This window comes from Ambystoma mexicanum, chromosome 1q, assembly GCF_040938575.1.
Source record: "Ambystoma mexicanum isolate Mex_15411 chromosome 1q, UKY_AmexF1_1, whole genome shotgun sequence".
Classification (NCBI taxonomy): Eukaryota; Metazoa; Chordata; class Amphibia; order Caudata; family Ambystomatidae; genus Ambystoma; species Ambystoma mexicanum.
Window position 1 is genome coordinate 108,004,847 of NC_090922.1, and position 25,027 is coordinate 108,029,873.

Sequence of the window (25,027 nt, forward strand, 5' to 3'; positions counted from 1 at the left end):
GACCCTGGAACGACAAGACGCGTGTGCTGCAGTCTCATTGTATGTATGCGTGTGAGTGTTTAGTACAGGGCGGCCCGATGCACGGGAAGCCCCACAACATTACCTAGCCATAAAATAGCAACAGGTGGAAAATGGTGCGATTACCTGGGCATATAATCGCAGTGCATAGAAAATGCATAACATCTACAAACAGGGCAAAACTGTTGGCTTGGCCAATGCTTGTTCTCGGCTGGTCATGGCAAGCGTAACTCGGTAATGAACCTCTACATTTTTGAGCAGGCGATGTTTGAAAACACATTTCTGAGAAGAAATAATAGAGGAGGAAAAATTCAATTAGATATAGTGTTGGACGGGCGCCCACCTTTAGATATGAAAAAGACATCTGTTAAACGTGCTCACGTCACTGCGCAGAGACTCGAATGTCTGTCCCTTTAAGACGTGCCCTCCCCCAGCCAATGTGTCCCTTCATAAAGTCACGTGACTGCTAGTTCCCGCGAAAGTTTGCCCCAAGAAGTAGCAAGGGAGGCGTCCTCTGTGTGTTTGGAATTGTAACGCTGCTGTGTGGACGGCTGCATTGCATCGCACCTCGCCTGTTTTGCTAAATTCGTGATCCAAAAGCTGCGTGCTCGGTTCCGTCGTCTCCCGCCATGGCCCAGCTCCGGATGACCGATTACTTCGCCCAGACCAAGGTCGGTTCCCCGTCCAACGCGGGGCCCTTGTCGGCCAAGCGCCGCAAGGTGCGGGCTGAGCAGCAGCTGCAAGCTACGCTGAGCCCCCCTCGGAAGCTCGCGCTCTCTCTGCCGCGGACGCCTCCAGGCTCTGACCCGCCCGCTCTCGTTACCCCCAAGGCATCCGCTTCCAGGAAGAAGCGCCCTCGCCCGGAGTCTGACGGCGATCAGCCACCCGGAGACGTTAAGCGATCGGCCCGCAAGAAGCTCATCCTGTCCGCGGGGGAGGGTGCAGTGGCCACTGAGCTGGTGAGTCTATATGGCGCCGTGTGGTTATGTTTCGGGACGTGTCCTTTGCAAGCAAAAAACTGCGATATAAGGTTGACTCTCAGGGCTGCTGTGAAGCACGCTGCAGAGAGATTGGAAAGATGTTTATACACGTGTTAGACCAAGGGAGAGGTTTTGGATGGGTACACGTGATGTTTGTGGGGAGTGGGTATTTGTAGACGTGGTGGTAAAAGTTCATCTGAACGAGAGTACGCTATGTGCAGTAGAGGTTTTGTTGTAGAGGTGTCGAGATTACGTGCGTAAACTCTCAAAGTACACGTTGCAGTGGAGGCTGGTGGATTTTTTTTTCTTCAGTGTAGGGTTATAATGGCTTTACAAGAATATATTCCGCCGTGCGTAGTGAGGAAGCCCTAACCTAGCAAAGGGGCGTGAGGTTCTTTCCCTAAGGGATTTTTTTTAAAGGCTAAAATTGGTCAATTTACAACTTCTGACAAACTAGGTGCAAAGCTGTACAATACAATTGCTGTGATTCTACATAAATCCAATAGTTGCCTAAATTTACAGCATGCTCTTGCCTACACTATTTTCAACTATTGCCACTCTTAGCACTTTCTGTGCCCATAAAATACACCAGTGTGCTGCAAGTGCCATTATATGCTGGAACAGCCATTGTACGACTCGCGTTGACTGTACCTACTACTATTTTATTTATTTAAATTTGTATAGCGCGCAGGCAGCCCAGGGGCATTGAGGCGCTGTTACTTGCATGAGCTTAGTTACAGGCATGGTATCAGTAAGAGGCATAAAACAGATAGGAACAAGCAAGGTTGTCATTACAGCTTATGCGGTTGGTCAATACAACTTAGGCAATGGGTCATATGGTTGGTATTATGCAGCTGCGAGGGACCTTGTGAGAAGAGGGTGGTTTTCAGCGCTTTGCGGAAGGCTAGGAGGGAGGGCTCACTGCGGATGGTGGGAGGTAGGGTGTTCCAGTGAGTGGGTGCGAGATAGGGGAAGCTGGATCCACCTGCTCTGGATCTTTTTACTAATGGCACAGAGAGCATGTTGGTGTAGGGTGATCTTGTAGAGGCGACGGAATGGATTCTTTGTGAGAGGTAATCGGGGGCAGTGAGATGGATGCATTTGTGTGTCAGTGTGAGCGCTTTGAAAATTATTCTTTCCTTTATTGGGAGCCAGTGGGCTAGTTTTCTGGCTTCCGAGATGTGGTCCCTTTTGGCAATACCTTGGGCTGCTCGGAGAGCACTATTCTGGATGACTTGTAGCCTCTCCAAGTTTTGTTTTGAGGTTCCTAGGAAGAGTATGTTGCAGTAGTCTAGCCTGGAGCCGGTGATGGCTCTGGCTATGTTTGTGCAGTTCTCTTTGGAGAGGAAAGGCCTGACTGCGTTGATCAGTTTAGCATGATATGCGGCTGAGGAGGCAATGGCGTTGACTTGTCTGTCCATGGAGAGGTTAGAGTCTAGATAGACTCCAAGAGTTTTGACTGAGTCTGAAACAGGTATTTTCATGGTGAAGTGACTGAATTGGGAGTCAAGTTTCTTTAGCGTTTCGGGGGAACCTACCAGTAGGACTTCTGTCTTGTCAGAGTTGAGGCATAGTCCATTGTCTGCCATCCAGGCTTGGATGGTGTTGTAGAGGTTAAGGGTCATGGAGTCGGTGTCGTAGTTGCCTGTGAGGGTAAGGAGGATCTGGGTATCGTCCGCGTAGTTAGTGTAGGATATACCCAGAGCGTCGAGGATGAGGAAGAGGAGTCGTGTTAAGATGTTGTAAAGTGTGGGGGAGAGGCATGAGCCTTGGGGCACGCCAAAGAGTATGGTAGTGGGTGAGGCAGAGGCTAGGTCGGAGAATACTTGCATGGTTCTGTCCTGTAGGAAGGATTTGATCCATGCTGTGGCGTCAGGGGAGAACTTGGCAGTGAAGGAGAGATGATGGCAAAGGACGTCATGATCTACGAGATCGAACGCTGCAGACAAGTCAAGGAGTAGGAGAAGAGCTGACTTGCCCATGTCTGTCATCGTCCATTTGGTTTTTCAGGTCAAGTAGGGCGGTTTCAGTCCCATGTCTAGGGCGGAAGCCAGATTGGCGGAGTCCCAGGAGTTTGTTTTCTTCGATGTAGTGCTGAACCTGCAGATAGGCTGCTTTGTCGAGTATTTTGAGGAGGAAAGGGACAGTGGTGATGGGTCTATAGTTGTTGGGGGAGGTGGGATCGAGAGTAGGTTTTTTTAGGAGGGGGCGGACCCATGCTTCCTTGAGGGAGGTGGGGACTTTCCCTGTTGCGAAGGAGGCATTAACAAATGCTGTCAGGAAGGGAGCAAGTGCTTCAGTGCAGTCTTTGATGAGTGGCTGGGCAGGCATCACCTTTACAGTTGGATGCTTTGATGTTCTTCATTGTGTTAATGATGTCCTTTTCCTGTATGAATTTGAAGGAGAAGGGTTGGGGAGGGTCTTGGGCTGGTGGTGGGACAGGGATATGGGTATTGGGCAGGGCTTGTTTGGTAGCTAGTATTTTGCTTTGGAGGCGGCTCAGTTTTGTTAGTATTGCCGTTTGAATTTCGTCGCACCAGGCTTTGTTTTTGGTGAAGTTCTGGGGGGTGGGAGTAGGAGTCTCTAGCTCCCTAAATTGCAAAGATTTCTTTTGTGCTGGATTGGGCTTCCGAAATTCTGGATTCAAAGGATTTGGATTTTGCCCGGGTGATAGCTTTTTTGTACTCCGTGGAGCATGCTTTAAAGATCAGCTTGTCTTTGTCAGTGTGGGACGTTTGCCGCTGAGTAAGTGCTGCCTTTTTCTCGTTACGGAGTGCGAGCAAGTCTGGGGTGAACCAGGAGTTAGAGTGGGTGGTGGGTTTGTATTTACGGGGTTTTAGTGGGGCAATGGAGTTGATAGCTGCTTTAATGGCAGCATCGTAGGTTGATGCAAGAGTTTCTGGGTCTGCGGAGAAAGGTGGTCTGAAAGCTGGGCCTTGTAGGAAGGGCAGTAGTCTTTCCTTAGTGAGCTGGCGGGAGCTTCTTGTGAGGCAAGATGGTAGGGGTTGGGGTGGCGGGGTAGAGGAGCTGGTGGTGAGGATGCTAAATGTGATGATATGGTGGTCAGACCATGGGGTGGGAGTGTTACCAGTGATGATGAGTGGGCAGTTGTGCTGAGCAATCCAGTCGAGTATTCTGCCCTGAGTGTGCGTTGGGCTAAAGGTGGTGTTCTTATAGCCTAGTGTTAGGGCTAAGTCAAAGGATTTGGCTGCTGGGTCCTTTTTTATCCTGGAGGCCTAAGTTGAGGTCCCCAAGGAGAATGGCTTTCGAATGTTTTTTGAGGTTGTCAGATAGGAGATGGATGAGGGCGGCTTGGAAGTCTTCTAATGGGCCAGGAGGGCGATAGACAATATGAGCGGTAATGGTACAGTTGGGGGAGAGGATAATTTTGACTTGGAGGTAATCATAGTTGCTGTGTAGGGGTTTTTCTACCTTTCTAATACTATAGCAGTCCTTAGCGGTGATTGCGACCCCTCCACCCTTAGAGGGGCTATCTTGTCTGGTGATGGAGTAGCCAGAAGGGAGTGCTAGGGATAGCGCAGGGCCGGAGGCATCGTGCAGTCATGTTTCTGATATCATGAGCAGGTCAAGGTCATGGGTGGTTATGAGGTCGTGAATGTCTAGAGCGTGGGCGCTGATGGATCTAGCATTGATCATGGCGCATTTGAGGTGGGGTTCTGTGACGACTAGGGAGGGGTTTGTGGGAGGAGAGGGTGAGGTGATGGGCATGGTCGGTGTGGAGCTGGGGGCTCCAGTGGTGTTGTGGTGGACGGCAGTAGAGGAGTTGGATATAATATATTTAGCACTGAGGGGCGCAATTTTAGAAGTGGTGGGCACAGGTGAGATCACATTTGGCACAATAGCATTCACAATGGGGGTAGAAGAATTGCATATCACACATTTTGCACTGGGGGGCGCAGTTTCAGTGGTGGTGGGCACGGATGGGGAGAAATTGCAGGTAGAGATGGAACAATTAGGGGTGGGATGGAGTGTATCATTTGCTACTGTATAGGGGGTAATTGAGAAGGCTTTAGGCTTTGTGGTTAACCGCCTGGGTATGGCCATGTAAGTGGGTGGGTTGCAAGATACGGGAGCATAGCCGCGCATTGCGGATGTTAGAGGGAAGGGGATTGGAGCTGATGGTGGGCTCTATAGTGCGAGCACGTAGTCTGGAGCTCCTGGTGGCCAAGTCTTGGTGTAGGAGGAGGCAGTGGGCAAGCTCCTTACCTCTGTGATGTTGCATAGTATCGTGGCAGCCGAGCAGCGAAGAGCTGCAAAGAGGAGTGCAGGCCTTGTCCTCTGGTCTTCTCCTCACGGCTAGTATTGCTAGTGTAAGCACACGTTCGCAGTGCCCAATTATTGGCTCCAAAGAGATCTAACCCTACCAGTCTGCTTGCCAGTGCTCTCGGCTATAACGCAAAGCACGGTACCGCGCCCCGGCTTGTCATGCTACTTGTATCCAAAGAAAACGGAGGCATATTTGAACTGTGCTATCATTGCCACTGTATAGCTTCTCTGACTCAAGAACTGTCATGACGGCCTGGCTCTACGCCAGCTTTGCCCGTGTAAAATACATTCTCATGCAGTGCTGTCCCAGTTCAGCATGTTACTATCCATTCAAGTTCTGAGCACAGTGAGCAAGGGGTCCACGTCTGGGTCCCCCCGTAACTCGGGGTGACCAACAGTATCCTGCCAGAATTACCAGACAAACTGTAATGAGCCCCTAAGCCTATCGTTTTGAAACTAAAAGGTACACCCGCGGGAACTGCCTGCACCACAGGCTATACTTTTTGTGTTCCTCTTTTCTCCCATCTGTGCCACCTCCACTCTGTGAACCTCCTGTGCCTCTGTTTCCACTACATTTCCACAGATTCTCTTTAATTGTTCCTGTTTCATGTCCTAGATTCTCCCTCATCCAAGTTGTTCACTGCGTTACCTGGAGATTAAAGTTCCATTTACCCTTGACCACGTTGTTTTTGTGTGCAAAATACTTAATGGTGTTTATCAGTAACATTGTGTGCTGTGGTAGTGATTACATGCAGATAAAGCATCCCATTATGTGATGCATTTAATGCAAACAGAAGCTGCAGTGCTTTAAATGGGAGTCGTTTTTCAAGGGGGAATGTTTTCAAAGATATGTCACAAAAGCAGGCAGTGCAGAGGCACATATGAACTGGTTGCAAACGGATATTGAGCGAAAGCAAGGAGAGGGGGTAAATGGCTCAAAGAGGGTTGACTGCTGGAAACTCGCTTCCTAGTGAGCACTGGATGTTGAGGGAGCCGGGGCCATAGAGCACGCACTGCAGCTCTGGGCACTAGTGTTTAGAGCAAGCCTCCTTTATTTGTTTTAATTGGCCTTTAGCACCGTATGTGGTGTGCTAGGGTATTGGGTACTAGTGTGAAAAGCCAATCATTGAATGGAAAAATAATCAAGAGTTGATGTTTTAAACACGCATCCACTGACTCTCTAATACATTGTAAAGTGAGTGCATACTCGATATTTGCAAGGGCACATTTTGTGTTCTAGTATGCCACAGAGTGCTTGCCTGGACTGACGCCTGAGGTGCTCGTGAAAATTTGGGAGGTTTTGATTGGCTGGTATCTAATGAAGCATTTTTGTCGTAGGTTGCAACTCCGAGCCCCAGTGCAGCTGTGCAGCCATTAACCCCATCATCCCTGGATAAGAATGGCAAGAACCTTATGAATGGTATCTTATCACCCAGTCTGAAACGGACGAGCCCATGGCAAGAAGACCTTAACTTTCTGGACGTGAAAGTAGGTATCCTTAATGGGAAATGAATGAGGCAACAGTTCTTTTACCCGCATTTGATCTCTGAATACCATTTTACAGACTAACTGCTGCCCGTTTCCCCAAATGGAAGACCTTAACACTATATGGTGTTGACTGTTCACTGCCACCAAATTGACCGCAAAGACACAACGCCTGATCACACTTGAATATTCACCTAACTTGAGTACCAGGTTTCCAAAATGTAGCACGCCTGAAAGGGTTGGCAGTCTTTTAACATGCTCTACAGGTGACATTGTCGAGTAGATGTGTACTTGCCATGAAGGCATAAGCTCTTATGCTCTGATTACTTACTGGTAATCTTCATTACTCCTAGTCCTACTCTTGTCACAGTACTTACTTCATGAGGCACCTGCGACACAGGAATTTCTTTAAATCCCTATAACTCCTCCCCCCACATCCACGTAACTCAGTTTCATATTACCAAGCCGGAGCATGGGACCTTCCCCGCAGGGGGGGGTGAGGGTCGTCAGTACTGTGACGGGGAAGAGTAGGACTAGGAGTAATGAAGATTACCTCCACGTCTACTCTTCCTCGTCCCAGTACTTACTTCATGAGGTATACCAAAGCAGCAACGGGGGAAAAGGTCTCAATGAGACAGAGCCAAAACAGTGCAGCAAAACACACCCACAATAACTCTTAAATCACACCCCCCACAGACAAGACTCCACCCCCTAGTGGGAGAAACTCAACCCATAGCTGTTGGTGAAATGCCTAGACCAGCCAAGGCGGCAGCCATACAAATCTCTTCCAGAGAAACCTTCCTTGCATCGGCCCGGGAAGCTGCCAAACCCCTGGCGGACTGCCCATGATTGTGCACAGGCAGGCCACAAAGGCCTTGGAGATCACAACCTGGAACCACCAGAAAATGGAAACCACAGATGCGTTATGCCCAGCCCCAGCTGGAACCCAAGCAATCAGAAGACCATCAGATTGGTGGAAAAAGCAAACCAAGCCAAATACTCCATGTCCCGCCGGACATCAATGTTAAGCCGAGCCACCTCCTCGGGCGTTCTTGGGTCATGAAGTGAGGGAGAACCAGAGCGGTGAAAACCGAGACAACTGACCACACCCCAGCACCACCCAGTCCGGCAGCACCCTGGGGGGGAAGGGAGCATGACCTAAGAGCCCCAAGCCTACAGGAAGAAGTGAGGGCAATAAAGCAGATTTCAGTGTAAGATGTTTGATATCTCAGAAATTGGCTCAAAAGGAGGCCCGTGAAGGAACCGTAATACAAGAGGGAGATCCCAATGGGGAAGCCCTTTATCAGCACAAGGACGGGAAGAAGAAAAACCCTTGATCAACTTCCCAACCAAAACATCCCCATCCAAGTGACCATCGGAGTCCCCCAAAATGCATTTCATGGAGGCCCACAGAGCAAAGCCTGGGGAAAATTCTGCCAGGCCCCTGTCAAAACCCCTCCTGGAGGAACCGAAGGATAGCAGAGAGGCTAGAACGCAGGGGAGGGATCCCAGACCACCCATACCAGTCTCGGAAATGGCCCCAACGTCTGCCGAATGCCTTCAGAGTGGAGGGTCTAAGAGCATCCATTATGGACTCGACTACAGGCTCTGAGAACCCCTGAGATATAAACCTAGACTGAGCAATAGCCACACTGACCATTGCATCCGGTGGACTTCCAACCGCAGATCCCCTTGAAGGGGACACGGCCAGAACCGAAGCTCCAACCGAGGGGAGCCAACTCCAGCGGGACCATAACAGAGGTAAGTCACCCTGGACACTCTAATGTGCCAAACCACCTGGGGCAGAAGGGGAATGGGTGGAAAGGCATAAAGGAAGACCCCAAGGCCATTGCACAGAGAGAGCGTCCATCCCCCAATCCCCTTGGCCTGAAAACGAGAGCAGAAGAGGGGAACTGCTGCTGAGGCCGGGGATGCAAACCGGTCCAGAACCAGGGACCCTAATCTGACATGGGTCACCACAAAGACCTGGGCCAACAAGACCAGTTTCACAGAGGAGTGAAAACCGGCATCTGAGGAGATCCGCTTGAACATTGTCCACCCTTCTGATACAGAGGCCACCAGAGACACCAGATGAGTCCTTCCCAGGAGCCTATCGGCGCTGCCAGAGCACTCAAGGAGCGGCCGGAACCCCTTTTGCAGTTGACATATGCCACGGTTGTCGTATTTTCCGATCGGACCAAAAACCGCTGACCGTCCAGCAACTCCTCGAAGTACACCAGAGCTTGGACAATGGCACAAATCTTGCCAATTGGATGATCACCGTCTCTCCCCAGAGTTCACAACCCTTGAGCTGAGAGGACCCCAATGTAGAACCTTTCTGCTGGTGCTGGTAGTAGGAGGCCACAGGAGGAAGGACCATGCACACCTCAGCCTGTAGACCCGAAACCCCCGCCACCATAGCAGGGAGACTCGCAGCGCTGGGGACACTGAAAACAAAACTACGAAAGCCAAGAGGTCGGGAGAGAGTATAAGGCACCAGGGGACGTAACCAAAGACAGGCTCAAGGAACCGGAAAACACGCAAGACGCCATGTGCCCCCTAACTTCAGCAACAGGTGCGCTGAGATATACTGCCCCCTGAGAACCCAGAACGGCCAGCACACGCCCCCTGCACAACATCCAGAGTACGCTCTTCCCCAGACGTACAGACAAGCAGTGCAGGGTCTTGAGACCCATAAGCAGGTAATGCATCCTAGAAGGCATAGGGACCGGGAACACCCGCAAGTAGAACTTGACCCTTAACGGGGATAGGAACGGGCAAGACGGTAACCCACAACCGTTTGGAGAGAACGGATCCCGTGGCCAACTACTTGGACTGTGAGCTGAGTCCTAACCATGAAAACCTGGACAGGAGGAGACGGGAACGGCAACTGATACCCCCTCTCCGGAAGAAGCCCATTACCCAGGAAGCCAAACCCCACCGGTCCCATACACCTCCGAGAAGATGGAGACGAGGAGCCAGCGAAAACCGCCAGTCATTGCACTTGCACCAGAGGGAAATCACAGGATGTTGAAACAGGCCTGCACCACAATATAACAGCATGCTTGTCAACCCACAAAAAGATCCCAGGAAAGCCCAGAAGTCAGACTATGGCCCCCCTCAGCCGACAGAGGAGCCACCAGGCTGGCATCAAAAGGGCAGAGTACTGTCACAAAGCGGGGCAAAGCAATCCATCCTGGATAGCAGACATCAAAGGCAACCCCCTGCCTGGGGTATGCCTATGCTGGAAATCCCAGTGACATCCCCCCCTCCACCGGCACCAGGGACTGAACCCCTCTAAGCACAGACATGTGCCTCATCACTTCCCACAAGTCTGAGAGGAGGCGTGAAAGCAACATGTCAGCACCTAGGCCCTAAAAGAGACGACACTGGGAACCCCCTGCATGGCCGTTACTTCCATGATGCACAAGTGAAAAGCAAATCCACTCCTTTTGACTTTCCCTCATGCAGTTTAGAGGAAGAGGACCGGACAAGGAGTCTGCGTCCATAGCTAGCACAGACCCAAACACACCAACACGCCACATGACTGAGCGGTGGCTTGAGCCCTGTATCCAGTAGCTGGTAGCCCCATGCTCTAAATGGTTCCAATGCATCGGTCTAGGAAGGATGAAGGACCGAGTCAGCACCGCTGAGACTCGAACCCAAGTGTAGACCAGGCCAGTACCCTTCTGGCCGCTTGCAGACGTGTCCAAGTCCAAACCTGCGCCATATTCACAGGCAGCATGCAAGGAATGCAGCCAACACCTGGTGCATCCTGGGCCGTGTCTCTGAGGAGCGGGTGGTATGTGACATGCCTGCGACAGAACAGAGCCCCCGCACTTTCAAATACCGTCACCCCATGACAAGAAGCAGAGAGGCCTCACAACAAAAGGGAAGGCTAGCCCATACTGCCAAGTCGAATCAAGATGGCCAAAACGGGAGGAGATGAGGGGGGGGGGGAGAAACATCAAGCCCAGTCCTATGATTCGTGCATGACCTGGGACATAATGCTCACTCTGCGAAGAACCGAGCTTGTCAATCCAGCTCAACTGTGACCCCAAGCCCTGCAGGGGGCCCAGGAGCAGCGCCATGCCTGAGGGAGCCGAGGGCCCCACACCACATGGCGGCCCCCCCCCCCCCCAGGGGGCCAGCAATTGGTGGTCCCTGGTGCCCCGCACTAGGACGAAAACGTTCATAAGCTGAGTGATGTGGATGTGGGGGAGGAGTTCTAGGGATTTAAAGAAATGGAAGGTCCTGTGTCGGAGGCAGGTGCCTCATGAAGTAAGTACTGTGGCGAGGAAGAGTGGACGTGGAGGTAATGGGTTGCCATCTCCCGGGGATAGTAGTTGAGAGTGGATAAGCAGGAGCTAAAAGCAGCTCCTGGATATCTATCATAAACCAGTCCCTAAGAGCTACCACTGGGCAACAAGGAGCAAGTACATGGCGTTAAGCAAATCTAACGTCCACATTAGATGCAAACATATCATTCTGTCCTTTATGACCCCTTGTACTTATTCTAATGTTTATAGATTTGATTGTGTTTGGCATGGGGAGCCACAAGTAGCTCAGTGTTGCTGTCAAGCTAACCAGGCCCTCGTAGGCCACAAGGAGGAGCTAAATGCCCCCCAATTTGTAACCCTGCATGTCTGAGGATGGTATCTTGGTGCCGTCTATGTTTCAGTTTTTGTGTAAACATTTTTGTTGTTGCAGACCGAGCCCACCTCAAAGCAGTCTGAGCTTAATATCCGCATGCAGAGAATCCAAGAAATAACTCAGAAATTGAACCTGCCCACAAAGCCTGCGAGCGCATCTGCTAACAAGAGTGTGTTGACGCCTGTGAAAAACACCTCGGACCTAAAGAGTCTCCAGAAACAGCTGCAACGGTTGAAAGTCAGACAACGGCACAATGTCCAAAAGGAAGTGGAGGAATCCAAAGTCGCTGACTCCACAGAGAAGAAAGATGGAAGGAGTGAGGAAGGGTAAGTGGATGATTTCGGGTGTGGTAGGCTTAACTTTCCACCACCACAAAATAATTGGGCTTTCCTTTCATAGCGGGTATGAGTTGGGTGGGGGTTTGCCACTCCCGTAGCTATTTAACTTTGACCGTGGAAGTGAGGAGAACTTTGACGCAAATCTCGGTACATGAGTACATGTTGGGTGCACAATAGCCCCTTGTGCGCGGCTGCAATATGGCGTTAGTAACCCGCTACACCAGGGGTAATGGCCCACCAACCAGAGTTTAAATGTCCGAGCGAACTGAGGGTGTTAACGAGGGCCCCCCTCGGTGTTGCCCGTGGAACAATGCCACTTGCACCCCAGCTACCAAAGCAGTAACTTGTCGTGCTGATCGCAGGGTCTTTTCAATGAGTGAACTGAACGCCTCGTGGTGTCCACTTCTTTGATAGAAATGACAGATCAAAGATGGTTGCCACAGAGCTGGAACATGAGCCCTTTCATTTCAGTTGTGGACTGCAGCCAGCAACTGTCCTCGCTGCCCCCACAATCAGTAAATTGGGCTGGGGAGGGTAGGGTAGGATTGGGAATATAGAAAGGAGTGGGGAGAAGATGGCAGTTGGGGATCAGCAGTTTCTACCTGCTATCCACAGAACCTGATGCTTCCCCCCCCCCCCCCCCCCCTTTCCCCGATAGAATGGAAGATGCAGTGAATGAGCCTACTGGGGTGATTGCGTTTTATGGGGAGTCCTTTATGGATAATTGTTGCACATTACTCTAGTGCAGGTCTCTAGTTGTACTTGCTGTTGGCTAGTGGTGATTGACTAGTAGGAAATGGTGTGCTGTGTGACTAGTAGGAAATGGTGTGCTGTGTAACTAGTGGGGTGGGTGCCATGTCCGGCTAGTAACTTTCAATGTGAGGCCTACCCCTGCTCTTGAGCGTATTCTGTCGCTTCCTGGTGAGTGATGACGATTGGGAATGACTGGGGAGGGGTGAATGAGTAAATGACCTGGTCCCTCTCACTAAAGGCAAACTTTCGCTCGCATTTTATTTGCTTTGGAGGGGGGCGGGCCCAAGACTCCAGTTACCACAAACCTGCAGTTTACATTTTGGACACTCCTGTTCAGCTACGTAGTTTTATAACTTGCTTTTTGCATGCTCCCAGGCCATTTTCTCGTATTCCGTTCTTGGGGCATCACGGGAGGGATTAAAGGGGTTTTTAAATGTCCAGCAAATTAAATGATCAGCTACAATAATACTGGTACACCTTCAGAGGTGGTGTAGTTTTAATAATTGGCGTTATTACAGCAGTACAAATGATTGTGACAGTGGTGGGCCAGGCTAAACGCACAAGACGGCACTGCCAAGCTAATAACCCACCTGGTCTTCCCCGCTGCAGCTCTTGGATACATTATGCAGTGTCTTATACTTTATAGTCCTGTAGTTTTAACTGTTCTGTTTCTCTTGCTCTCTGCAGTGCTGCCCCGGAGAAGGCACCAGCCTACCAGCGGTTCCATGCCCTTGCCCAGGATGTGCCACCCGGCTTGTCCTTGCCCTACAAGTATAAAGTGCTGGCTGAGATGTTCCGCAGCATGGATACCATTGTGGGAATGCTCTTTAACCGAAGCGAAACTGTGACCTTCGCAAAAGTGAAGCAGGGTGTGCAGGACATGATGCGCAAGTGAGTGATAATTACTTAAATTTTTCATTGCTTAGAAATGTTTAATGGTTGTGGGTGGTCTGCAGGGGAGTTGCTAGGTCTGGAAAAGACCTGGGGCTAAGCTGATGTTGGAACTGTTGGGACTGGGGGCTAGCTAGTCTTTTGGCTGTAGCTCCTGAGATTCTATCCGGGGCTACAACCAAAAGATCAGGGGCTATAGCCCCCTTAGCCCCCCCCCCAGCGACGCCCCTGGTGGGCTGTGCTATCCAGCTTTGGTAGTCCCATCCCACGTGAGGTCAATGTTACTATCTCACTGACTATGCCTTTCTACCAGTTTTGCTTGGGGTGCCTTTCTAATCCAAGGACCCAAACCTCCAGATCCCTCCACCATTCAAGCTACACCTTTGGAAGGTTGTAATGGATTCACATTCCCTTGTTAAATTGGTGTTGCACATACCATGCAGTCTAGCAAGGGCTGGTGTATGATGGCCAACCAAATATAACCCCCTCATAATGCTATTCATTTAGCAACCCCGCTGCTTAAGGTCTCCCTTGATCATACGCCGGGATGATCATTTATCGCCCTGGTACTGCAGCTCTCACTTCAGTCAATCCTTGCCATCTTTCCTGGCTCCCTTGCCTCTGCCCATCTCTCAGGCACTTTTACTGCTTACGGGGGGATTGCCTTCGTAAGTCTTTCCTGGCAACCTGCTCCAAGTTGCCACACTAAACTCTTGCTCTATCTGCCACCATGTTGCTATTACTGAACATGGTTTAAGGACTGCTGTCACAAGTTTTTACTCGCTACTCCCTGAAGGCTACAGGATCCTCTCCGTTCCCCGACCAACACTCCAGGAGGTGGAGTAGCCTTGGTCTTTCCTGAGTGGATGCCCATTTCCATTATTCCCACTCGGGTCTACTCATCCTTTTGAAAGCCTGGTGTGAAGGCGCTCTCCCACCTCTTACTCTGGCTGTCTTCTATCGGCTGCCGGGCCAGTCCACCCTCTTCCCCATCAGTGGTCTGACCTGGCCTCTTAACTCCTTCTGCTGGGGGAAATCTTAACATCTCTCGACTCTCCTGACTCCTTGGGACCTTTCCACAACCTGCGACTCACTAGCTTTCCATTCTACCCTCTGGTCCAATGCACACTGCTGGCCACATCTTGGATGCTTTATCTCCAGACATCCCACTCTATTCCTCTCACTACCTCACTCTCATTGCCTGATCCCTCTCTTCTCACTTGAAGCTCTCTTCTCCTTTAGCAATGGCTCACCCTAAACCACCTCCTGCCTTCAAGGTCATCCGACCCATGAAACGAGTCAGTGACTGCCTCTGCCTACACTCCTAATCCTGCGGCTGACACCCACCCTGACGCAGCCCTCCAACTTTCTTCATTCCATCGCCAACACTGTTGCCATTCTTGCCCCTGTCATGAGGGTCCAACTGAAGCCTGACATAAAGTGCAACTCTTGGTACGACTCCACTGGCTGCCCTTAAATGCTCACCCTTGTCTCTGGACCAGTCTGGTCTATGAAAGCCGCCTCCCAACGGGGGGGCACCTGCCCCCTCAAAACCATCCAGTACATTGACACTCGCGCTCCAGCCTTGGCTGTCCTCTACAGCCTCTTGCGCCACTGGAGTTTCCCCTCTCAAGCACTTACTTGTGCACCCTCTGCTAAAAAAAACCCCGCCGCCAACCCGTACAACTATCGCTTGATCTCAAATCGCCCCTTTCCTGGGAACTCCGGTAAACTGGCTATCGCTCAACTTACCCTATATACTGATGATGGTCTCATGACCATCAGTCTGGCTTTAGAGCATACAGAGGAACGGAAACTGCTCTTCTGAACACCCGTCGAGACCTGCTCTCATCTGTCATTCTTCTCAACCTCTTCTGCTTTTAATAGGGTAAACCACATCTTGATCACCCGTCTCTGTGATACCCTGGGCATCACAAATCAGGACCTGGCGTGGCTCACCTCCTTTCCCTCTGACTGTCTCTCCCCTCTACCACTCTACTTGTGGTGACCCCCAGGGATCTAACCTTCCCCGTTTTTTTTTCAATATCTTCATGGCCCACAGGATCTTCATTACCTCTTAACATTCAGTTATGCCAATTGACGTGCAGCGCTTTCAGGATATCCTTGGTCGTCTCCTGACTATCTGCAATCTAGGCTTGGTGTGCTGCTGACTAGACAGATTATACTCATTGGGACCCCTGTTCCCACTTTCTCACTGGCCTGCCTCCCTTGGGCCTGTGCCCTCACCTACCAATGAGGCACATCTTTGCTCATCTCCACTGCACCTCCCTCCTGAGGTATTTACCTTTTCTCACTCGAGGCATCACCTTGAGAGCCCTGGTTTTCTCTAGGCCGGACTATTGCAACATCCTCTCTCTCTTCCTACTTCTACTGTCCTCTACAACTCCTCCAGAACAGAACCATGAGACTTATCGTTGGCCTGAAGCCCTGCAACCGCATCTTGTCAGGCGCTGAAATCCCTCCACTGGCTCCCCGTGTCTGCAATGATTACGTTCAATTATCTTCAAAGCTTTCAGGGGCCCACACCATCTACAACACTCTTCCTAAATACTCTCCCTCTAGAGTCCCCTGCTCGTCGTCCAACTCTCGGCAGGTGAGCCACTTTCACAAACAGATTTGGGGGCCGATTATCCTCTGCATGTGCATCCCTCTGGAATAGCCTCCCTGCCACGCTCTCCCTGCCACGCTCTTGTCTTGAGCCTGAAACTCTACCCTGTTCTCTCCCTTCCCTCTCCCCTGCTAACACCCTTTCTTTTCTCTCCACCCTCCTTCTCCTCCCTAACACTAGTTTTTGTTGCCTGGTTCCCCTCCAGAGTCTACAAGTCCCAGGCCCTGCCATTTGCACTTCTCCGGGGGCTGCACTTTGTTCAACTTAGTGTGGCAGCCTGTCTGCACTTAACTCGAGGGCCCTGCTTCACAGGACTTTGTCCCCTCCCTGCACCTCTTGTCTGTACATATGCATGACCTAAATTAACCAGTTCAGATGACCCAGTTAGCCCCAACCCCCCCCCACCGTTTTTCCACCCCCCTTTGAGCTTGGTCTCAACTGTGCCACTGATGCACTTGGCACTTGGGAGAGATGTCGTCTGGCCTAGTATGCTATAATTCTGAATCTTCAAGGCCTCAGCGCGATTACTGTACTCCCGTTACCTTCCTGCTTTGAAGCACTTGGTGTATAAGCGCTATATAAATACACCATAATTAACGAACATTCTCCTTTTTTCTTGTAGGCCTTTTGTGGAGTCCAACATTGGCCAAATTAAAGCGGTTTACCCCACAGCCTACCGATTCCGCCAGGAGAACAATATCCCAACATACAAGGATGGTGTGAAGAAATCCGACTACCAGCTCACCATAGAGCCTCTGGTGGATGAAGGTATGGCTTTGCTGGGTAGCGTCCGTCGCCTCATAGTATATTGCGAGGTCCTGTGGAACCATTGCTGGTGTTTACATGTTTTCCTTTCTTATTTCTCCTGAAGGCAAGATCAATGGGCCGCCACAGCTCTCGGCATCGTGCCAGTTGGAGCGTCGCCGTGTCTTTGGGAACAACCTGGTGAACATAGTAAAACAACATCACAGGGTAAGGCCTGGTGCATCGGCAGATTGAGGGAAGACCCTGTATAAAATGTTTCACTGTCTGTGCTACATGTCGTGGCTTGGCAGAACTGTACCGCCTGTATAAGGTTTGGAATAAAGATTTGATGAGCAAGCACTAAACACTGCAGCTCCTGGGTATCCGGCATCGCCAAGTGAGCTGGCGCTCGTGTGCTGCAAAACCTGCTTTCCCCACAACGGTTGGGCTTCTTTCAGTAACTCGCCAAGATAACCAGTATCTTCAATACTCTAATCCAGGTGCTAAATAACTAGTAGCAATTTCGTGTTTGTGTTTTATTTTTTTATTTTTTGTAGGGAGGGGGTGTTACACCAGATTGTTGACATGGTGTTCTCTTAGATATAGTACAAGGGTTGAGCTTGTGCACTACTGCTGAACTTGCATGCTGAGTTTCCATTACAGTCCATACTGCATGACATCTAATCCACTTGTGACATTCTTGCACCAAGAGCTAGAAGGCTTGCGTTCTGATGAAGAGCCAGGTGTACAGCTGCGCATTCTTTGCTTCTGAAACCATCAGTTGCCTGCAATGCATTCTTTGGGTCCCATCATTACATCGCACACTGTACTCCCAATGTTTGGTGCTTTGCAGTGCCAAAAAATACTGTTGCTACTGGATGGAATCGGAGCCCCTTCCACTCCTATACTATCATTTAGTGCGTAAAGGTTGCATACATCCTGACCCTTTACACTGCTTTTGATGAAACCCCGATGTCTGTGCTTGGAAGTCCCTGGTACCTTTTGGGGAGGCTGCACGGGGTGGGGAGGAGAGGGGCGCAGTCCTCGTCGTAGGTTGCTTTTGTAGCATTTCAAAATGAGCATTTTGTAACTTTTTTTTTTTTTGTGGGCAGGTTTTCCTGGAGTCGCTTGACCCACGCTTGTTAGCCGTTGACGAATGTATAACCCGCTGGCACCCTCGTTTCAATGTTGACACCGTGCCTGACATTATTCCTGCCGAGCTGCCGCTCTCCCCTCGCATCGATAAGATCAACACGGCCCAGGAAGTGTTGAATAAGGCTCGCGGCATGATGACGCCCAAGGTGAGCCTCCAGGAAAGGGAACAATTTGTGTTTGGTGTGGCTATCTCGTTAAATAACAGACCTGCTGGGCACTTGGGCCCTGGCATGGAAGTACATTTCCAAGTGTCAGAATGCAGTTATCTTTGTTCAGCACAGTAATGGGGGGGGGGGGTGATCTCCTAATGTACGCGTTTGCAGCCCTGGTGCCACCACTGTGTACAGATTTATACTGGGATGGCATGAACTGCGAGCACATACCTAATCATACTTTAGAAGATTGGGGTGGCCAATCAGATTCCTGAAGGTAGCACGTGCCACATCAGGCCAATCCCTGTACACGTCACTGTTTGGGATGTTTCATCAACTTCTTCCCAGTGTCTCCTGCTGTTGTAACACTAGTTTACATGGAAGAAGATAAGCCAGGCACTACAGTCTTGTTCCTTGCAGCATTTATCTCCACCCTCTTCTCAGGTTGTAGGGCTTTATGCCTCAACTTCTCTGCATCACTTGTGCCATTCTTTTGCCCAGCAAAGATCCATATTCAGTGCCTACATCTTTCCCCTCTAGCTTCCCAAACATCAGTGCTTCAAAATAATCCAAAGCTAAAGCACTGTGTGGAAAATGTGTATGCAGTGGGCTTGTGACTCTGTGGCATAACTAGCATATTTGCTATTTGGAGGATGCAGATTATTTCTTGGACAAAATTCGAACCCGGAGCTGGCTTGCAATACAATGCTCGCTTGACCTTGTGCCTTAGGACTTCCTTTGGCTGCGCTCCAGATCAAGGAAACCTGGAAGGGCTCCCTGCGAGAATGATGCCCTTCACCCTACGCAATGCTTGTGGTTTCTCCAAACCTGGAATTCATCTCTGTACTCATTGTCAAAGTCCACATCCCAAATAAGACTAAGCAGGGTGCACCCCAAAGCCTACCACACTGGGCTGCTAATACGGTCTGTATACCTTGTTGGCCCAAGCTAAATTATTGACAAAATAAGCCCACGTCAGCTAGAATCATGAATGCACCAAAAATGGGAATTTTTTTAAAAGCACTTCTGTCCTAGGAGACATACGGTCTTCCATAGTACCGAATAGGAAGAGTTGCAGGGGAACGTTTATCTGACTACAGAAACGGTCATTAACCTCAAGTGATGGGTGGAAGGCATTGAGTAACAGTCAACCGTCCAATGCAATCAACAGTGGGTTATGGTACTGGGGGGGTTAACTGGTGGCATTCTGTCTGTACTGTAACACAGTACAGGGAAGTTATAATCTTACTTGGTGTTAAACGTTTGGCCTTGGCCACTGAATTGAATTTTGTGTTTAGGTGCAGCATGTAGCATGCACATGGTTGGTTTTGCAGATTCATTACTTTGAACTGTCTTTATTTTCTGATAGATGGAAAAGGCTCTGGCGAATCTGGCCTTGAGGAGCGTTGAAGGTGGTTTGACTGAGCAAAAGGAAGCAGAGGATTCTGTGAAGCCAAGTCCTCTGACTGCTGTGCCTTGTTCCTTGAAGGGGGTCCCGCAATCCCTCCTGGAAAGGGTAAGAATTTAGCGTTTACTGACTTTTTTTAACCACACAGTACATTGAATGGATGCATGGTGGCTTAATGCAGGTGCACGTGTGCAAGGGGGCACAGGCATGGTGTTTGATTTGCCTGTGCGGGTGGCTGTGGTTTTGGGCAAGTTGCAGCTTCCACTGTGGGGGTTGAGACCCTAAGTATGCCTGCTGCAAATGCGTCCCTTGGGTTGTATGCATAGTCTTGCTGCATTCTATGGTGGGCAGACTTTGTGGTTATTGATCAGATAGTGGACGAATCCCAGTACCACCTTCCTTATCCAAGACGTACGTTGGCGCTTCTCTTCGACAATAGTTGTGACTCTGAATCCAGTAAATGCAGAGGTTTAATCATCTACAATTTTTGAGCTTGTTTAAATTGTGGTTTCAGCTTGCACCAAAATGATATGCAGGCCCTACAGACGAATTTTTAAGATGACTAAAAGCAAACTAAACTGTCTAAGGTACATCTATTTAGGCCTGTGGCTAAAGAGATTTAACTGTTGCATGCTGCTGCCCAACACTTAACATGCTGCGCTATCAATTTATGATCTCCTGAAATAGGATGTTGTGGTAAAACCACTCTGTGCATAGCACCAAATACAAGCTATATCCCGATTTTCTTAACTTATTTACAAATGTTTTTCTGGAGAGTGGCCAACTTTGCTGGTGCCCAATTTTTATTAAATGCAGTTCGGAGAAACTCCACTCTGACGTGTACAATCATTTTTTGTTAAACAATATCTAGTAACTCTGGGGCCATGGAGTTAGCGAAGTGTTATCCTACTACGACTGCAAGCCAAATGACTCCTCTGAAAGTTATTGCCTGCACGGGTTTCCCCAAACTGCTTTCACAAGGCTGAGTTCATGCTTTATACTGCTAGTTGAAGCTACTAGCCAGCCAGAAACTCACCACCTCAATTCTATGCACGCACCATTTCTTCTTGCCAAGAGTCGAATATCACTAGCCAATGGCTATTGCAAAATGTGCACCCTGTTCTAAGGAATAATTGCGACTCCGATTGAAATCATGAGTTGGTTTATGCCGTCCCTAATTTGAGATCTATGCTAGTACTGCTTGATTGGCTTGTTTTTCTGCTCTGGTGCTTTTATTAGTGGGTCCTGAAATCGCTTGTTGGCTTTCACATGTCATATTACTTGCTATCGAGTTCCTGTGACTCGTCTGAATTTTGCCAGGGAACCAAATGTTATGCTGTTGGGACTTGCACCGCTGCCATTTTTCATGGTCTCAGGCGAATCTGTAAAGGTACGAGGGGTTGGGAAGGTTAGTGGGGATGGGAGGGGGGGGGGGCAAGCACAATGGAGCTTTGATGTGCTGCTGTTGGTAGCTTCAGTTCAGAATAGTTATTGAGCTAGTATGATTTTGGTGGATTGGCATTTGTAGGTTGTATGCAGGTGTTGTGGAAAGATGGGTGTTTTTGTATTTGTCGTGTCTTGTGTCAGGTTAGTGATGTAATGGGTGGTGGAATGCAACACATTGGCTCCCCCTCAAAATACTCGAAGTGCAACACATTGGTTATTGATCTTTAAGTTTGGTATGTACAATCCTCCTATATCTATTGTGTGCTACGCCTAGGCTAGCTTCACCGTCTTCGTACGTCTGCAATGCACATTTTCAGAGTGTAAAGCAATGGCTAACCTGCAAGACTCATCAAGAGCAGTAAAGGACTAGCCTTTTGAATTTATCGAAGCGCGATACAATACACAGGCTGACCATCACAGCTCTTCTAGATTGAATACAAAGGCTTCCCTGCACAATTAATCTAAATGCAATACATGGGCTACCCATCACAGTTCTCTAGGTGCAGTGCATTGGAAACACGAAGGCAAACCAAAGAGCACAATGCATATCAATGCAATGATAAAGAGTAGGTGGTTGAGTGGCAGTTTTACCGGAGTACAGTAATGGCTGTGCTCCCTGCCTGTACCACCTTGCCTTGTTGCTGTAGCATGTCCTGTTGGCCGTTCAGGGGTGGACGGGGGGCACTCTGGGAATGGGAGCTGCCATTGCCTGTTAGTCAGCTTCCCTGGGGCTGTTGGGCATGAGAGGAAGCTCTTGGCCCATCAGGAGAGGGGTTGGGGGAGTAGAGGGGTGGGTCTGATCTGTAAGGGAAATGAGGGATGCAAAGGAAAGCAGCGCAGTCATGGGCAGCATGTCCTGCAAGGAGTTTTATTTTGTTTAAAGCATAGCTCTAGGGCAGCGTTCTGCATGTGGGCTGACAACGGTAGTGCAGTATTGAGGTCTCTGCTGTCCAGTCCCTTGGTCTGTGGCCCGGTTTTGTGAGATTTGCGGGGTTAACAGTAGGCCTGTTAACAGTAGGTTGCAGGAGTCCTGTGTGCCCCTTGGTGCACGTGGGGAATGGACGCTGCACTAATGAGAAAATCGAGTAGTTGCTACCCATCAGAGGGGTGGATTGGGGGAGGAGATTATAGATGGCGCGCAGAATTGCATAATTGGCAAGGCATGTGGAAAGAATCAAGCTATGTACCAGCGAATTACATGGGTATACATACCCCTTGCCCTCCTTGGGAAGTTGGGATTGGACTGTATTTTCTTAAACAAATGCAGCCCAAAAAAGGTGTAAACTTATTTGGAGCACCGCCTAATATCCAGGCTTTCACTTGGCCCTCCCGTTTACACCTTTTTTCTACTACTCGGACCTCATGAAGACCAATTAAGCCAACGGCAGCCATACCCAAATACACATTTTTAACTCCACATTTGGTGCAGTGAAGTCTACACCCTAATCACAAACCGCAATCTTGGGCTTGTCTGAAAGTTTGTCTTCAAGCGGGAATTCCAAGACCCCATCCAGAACATGCCATACGTGTACAGTGAATGGGGTTCCATCAAATGGAGGCTTGAGCAAACATCCCCCAAGGGCTAAAGGTGGTTCAAATGTAGCCTTTTGACGGATTTAACAATGGGACACTGACATTGCCGCACGCATGCAGAAACATAACCAACACAGACCCCAGCTCCCCGTGGCACAGGCAAATTAGCGATGGAAACTCCACCCAAGCCATCACATAATTGCTCCATATCAGTCTAAACGAGGCCATGGAAGTTGCAGCACTCAAAACCAACCCTCCCATACAAAGGCGCTTAAACCGTTGACTAAATTATCCGTGTTCTCTTGCAGAGCAGTAGTTGGTATGTATTGTTTACTACTTCTCAGCACTACTACTTAACCAGCAAACTGGCACAGCCTGAGCCAAGCTCAGCCTATATTCTTTAGGGGGGGGGGCGCGCAGGGTGTGAGCTAGCACTACCGCATTCCCACATTTTAAATGAAACCAACCATATAAACTTAACCCACACCTGTAAAGGCACACATAACAATGTCCCCGATGGCCCTCAAATGATCCTCTTGGTGAGTTTTTTTTTTTTTGGCTTTCTTTAAACCAATGTCAAGTGACCCAAGATTTCGGTTTTCGGTCCCTCCTGTGCATCACAGGGAATCTGGTTCTGGCCATGCAGCAGACATGATGGTGTTGGATTGACTGGAGTAGGCCAGAACTCTCAAAACGGAATATGTAATTAGATATCATGTGTTCTCTTATGCTTGCTTCGCATGAACTTTTCGGATCAACTTGTCTTTTTTTTTTTTCTCTCAGATTCGAGCAAAGGAAGCCCTGAAAATGCAAGCTATAATGACGCGGAACCCGCAGCAGGAGGAGAGGCTCTCTATGATGTCTAGGCTGCCAGACATGGCCAGGATACTGCGTAATGTCTTTGTGGCAGAGAAGAAGCCAGCGCTGACTATGGAGGTGGCGTGTAACCGAGTGATCGCTAGCTATCGCTCCTCCATGACGCAGAGTAAGACTGGGCAGGCTCATGGGAATGCAACAAATGCAGGCTGTGGCTTCCTACTGCTTAATTATATGGCATTTATAATGCACCCATACACGAGTTTCAAAGCGCGACGAGGCAGGGGGCGGGGGGGGCACGGAGAATAAAGACGATATTACTAGGCCAGGTGACATTGAGATGGCACAAGTGCAGGGGGAAGGGGCAGTGCAATACTTAATATCAACAGAAAATGAAAGGTAAAAAGTGCAGGCAGCTTGTAGTAGGTGCATAGTGTCCGGTGATGATAGGGGACTGCAGGGATATAGGAGCAGCCCCCCCAAGTGCAGGTGTTGCCTGGGCCTGAGATCAGAGTGTAGTCTGGTGACCAGTGCAGTTTGTCAGTTCTAACTTCCCTGTACAGAAGTAAACCTTTAACCCAGGAGAACCGGATCTCAACTAGACCAACCAAAGGTTTCTGGATTGGTCAGTCTGGCAACATTGCAAGTTTGAGTGTCTCAAGCCTGTGGCTATTTGTTGTTGGGGGAGGGGGGTGCGGGGGGGTGGCGCATGCCAAAAAACCAACAATTTACTGAGAATCTAGTAATTGGTTTTGTACTTTTCATGGCATTGCACTTGGTATAGATTGCTGGAGCTCTGCCTTGGCAGACGGAACATTAGACTGGTTTTGTGACTGCTGCGCTCTCAAACTATAATGTGTTTATTTGGGCTTGCAAATGTCATGTTTTCAGTATTCCCTATGGGGAGTGTGTAATGAGCATAAATGGCAGAATACTTTAGCAGAAGCAACCTGCTGAGGCCTATCTTTTTTTTTCTCACTCATAGGAGAGATGGAGAGACACCTTCGCCTCCTCTCTGAACTGGTTCCCAGTTGGCTTGGCATTCACGCAGTCCGCAAAGACATTTACTTGAAACTGGACAAGGCAGTGGAGCTTGCACTCGTTCAAGAGGCACTAGCAAAAAAAATTAAGGTGGAGGAAGGACTCTAAATGCATTGCCTTTGCTTGGCCTGGATTAATTGACATTGAATCTTCATAAGTTTCCTTTGCAGAACCTGTAGCCAAAACTACAAAGATCAGGGATCCGTGATTTGAAGATAAAAGACATAAATTATTGTTGCTGACTATGTTATGGAGTTAAGTCTACAGATGGTAAGCCTTTTGTGTAGGCTCGGACATGCTGATCACTGAAGTGCCCTATGTACACTTTTCAAATGCTGCCTCAATCAAACATTTAAATTCAAGACCATGTCCTTCCAGTATACAACCTCCGTACACATGGTTTTCTATATTGAGTGCACTGTGGCCGAGGCTTCAGACCTGCGCTGGAAAGAGTCTAGCCACACCCGGGTTTGTGACTTTGGGATTAACCCTTCGTTGGCTGTGAACTAAACTTGCTGAGCAGGTTTATGTAAACCTTCAAATAACAAGGACTTGTTTTATAATTGACTATGTTTGCACATTTTACTTTTTTGAGTCTGTTCCATTTGGGCTCTGTGCTCGCTGCAACTTTTGATAATGTTTAAACTGTTTGCATCCATTGTCAAAATATTCGTTTTTAATAAACAAATTATCTTGTT

General features: G+C 49.3%; 1 protein-coding gene across 1 annotated transcript; it reads left to right on the forward strand.

Annotated features, from left to right (window-relative positions):
* The first annotated feature begins 486 nt into the window (after nt 1-486).
* Nucleotides 487-25,027, forward strand: CDT1 (chromatin licensing and DNA replication factor 1). The gene is made up of 10 exons (XM_069635997.1): nt 487-977; nt 6,624-6,773; nt 11,481-11,749; nt 13,202-13,405; nt 16,657-16,802; nt 16,906-17,006; nt 17,891-18,079; nt 19,455-19,601; nt 23,256-23,457; nt 24,274-25,027. Exons 1-10 carry the CDS (start codon nt 648-650, stop codon nt 24,435-24,437), a joined length of 1,902 nt encoding a protein of 633 aa, XP_069492098.1. The 5' UTR covers nt 487-647; the 3' UTR covers nt 24,438-25,027.

Excerpts from the sequence above, each read along its gene's own strand:
- CDT1 (XM_069635997.1), top strand. The coding sequence starts at position 648 with ATGGCCCAGCTCCGGATGACCGATTACTTCGCCCAGACCAAGGTCGGT. Across the intron at positions 17,007-17,890 it reads TAGTAAAACAACATCACAGG|GTTTTCCTGGAGTCGCTTGA; the intron begins GTAAGGCCTGGT and ends TTTTGTGGGCAG. Across the intron at positions 23,458-24,273 it reads TCGCTCCTCCATGACGCAGA|GAGAGATGGAGAGACACCTT; the intron begins GTAAGACTGGGC and ends TCTCACTCATAG.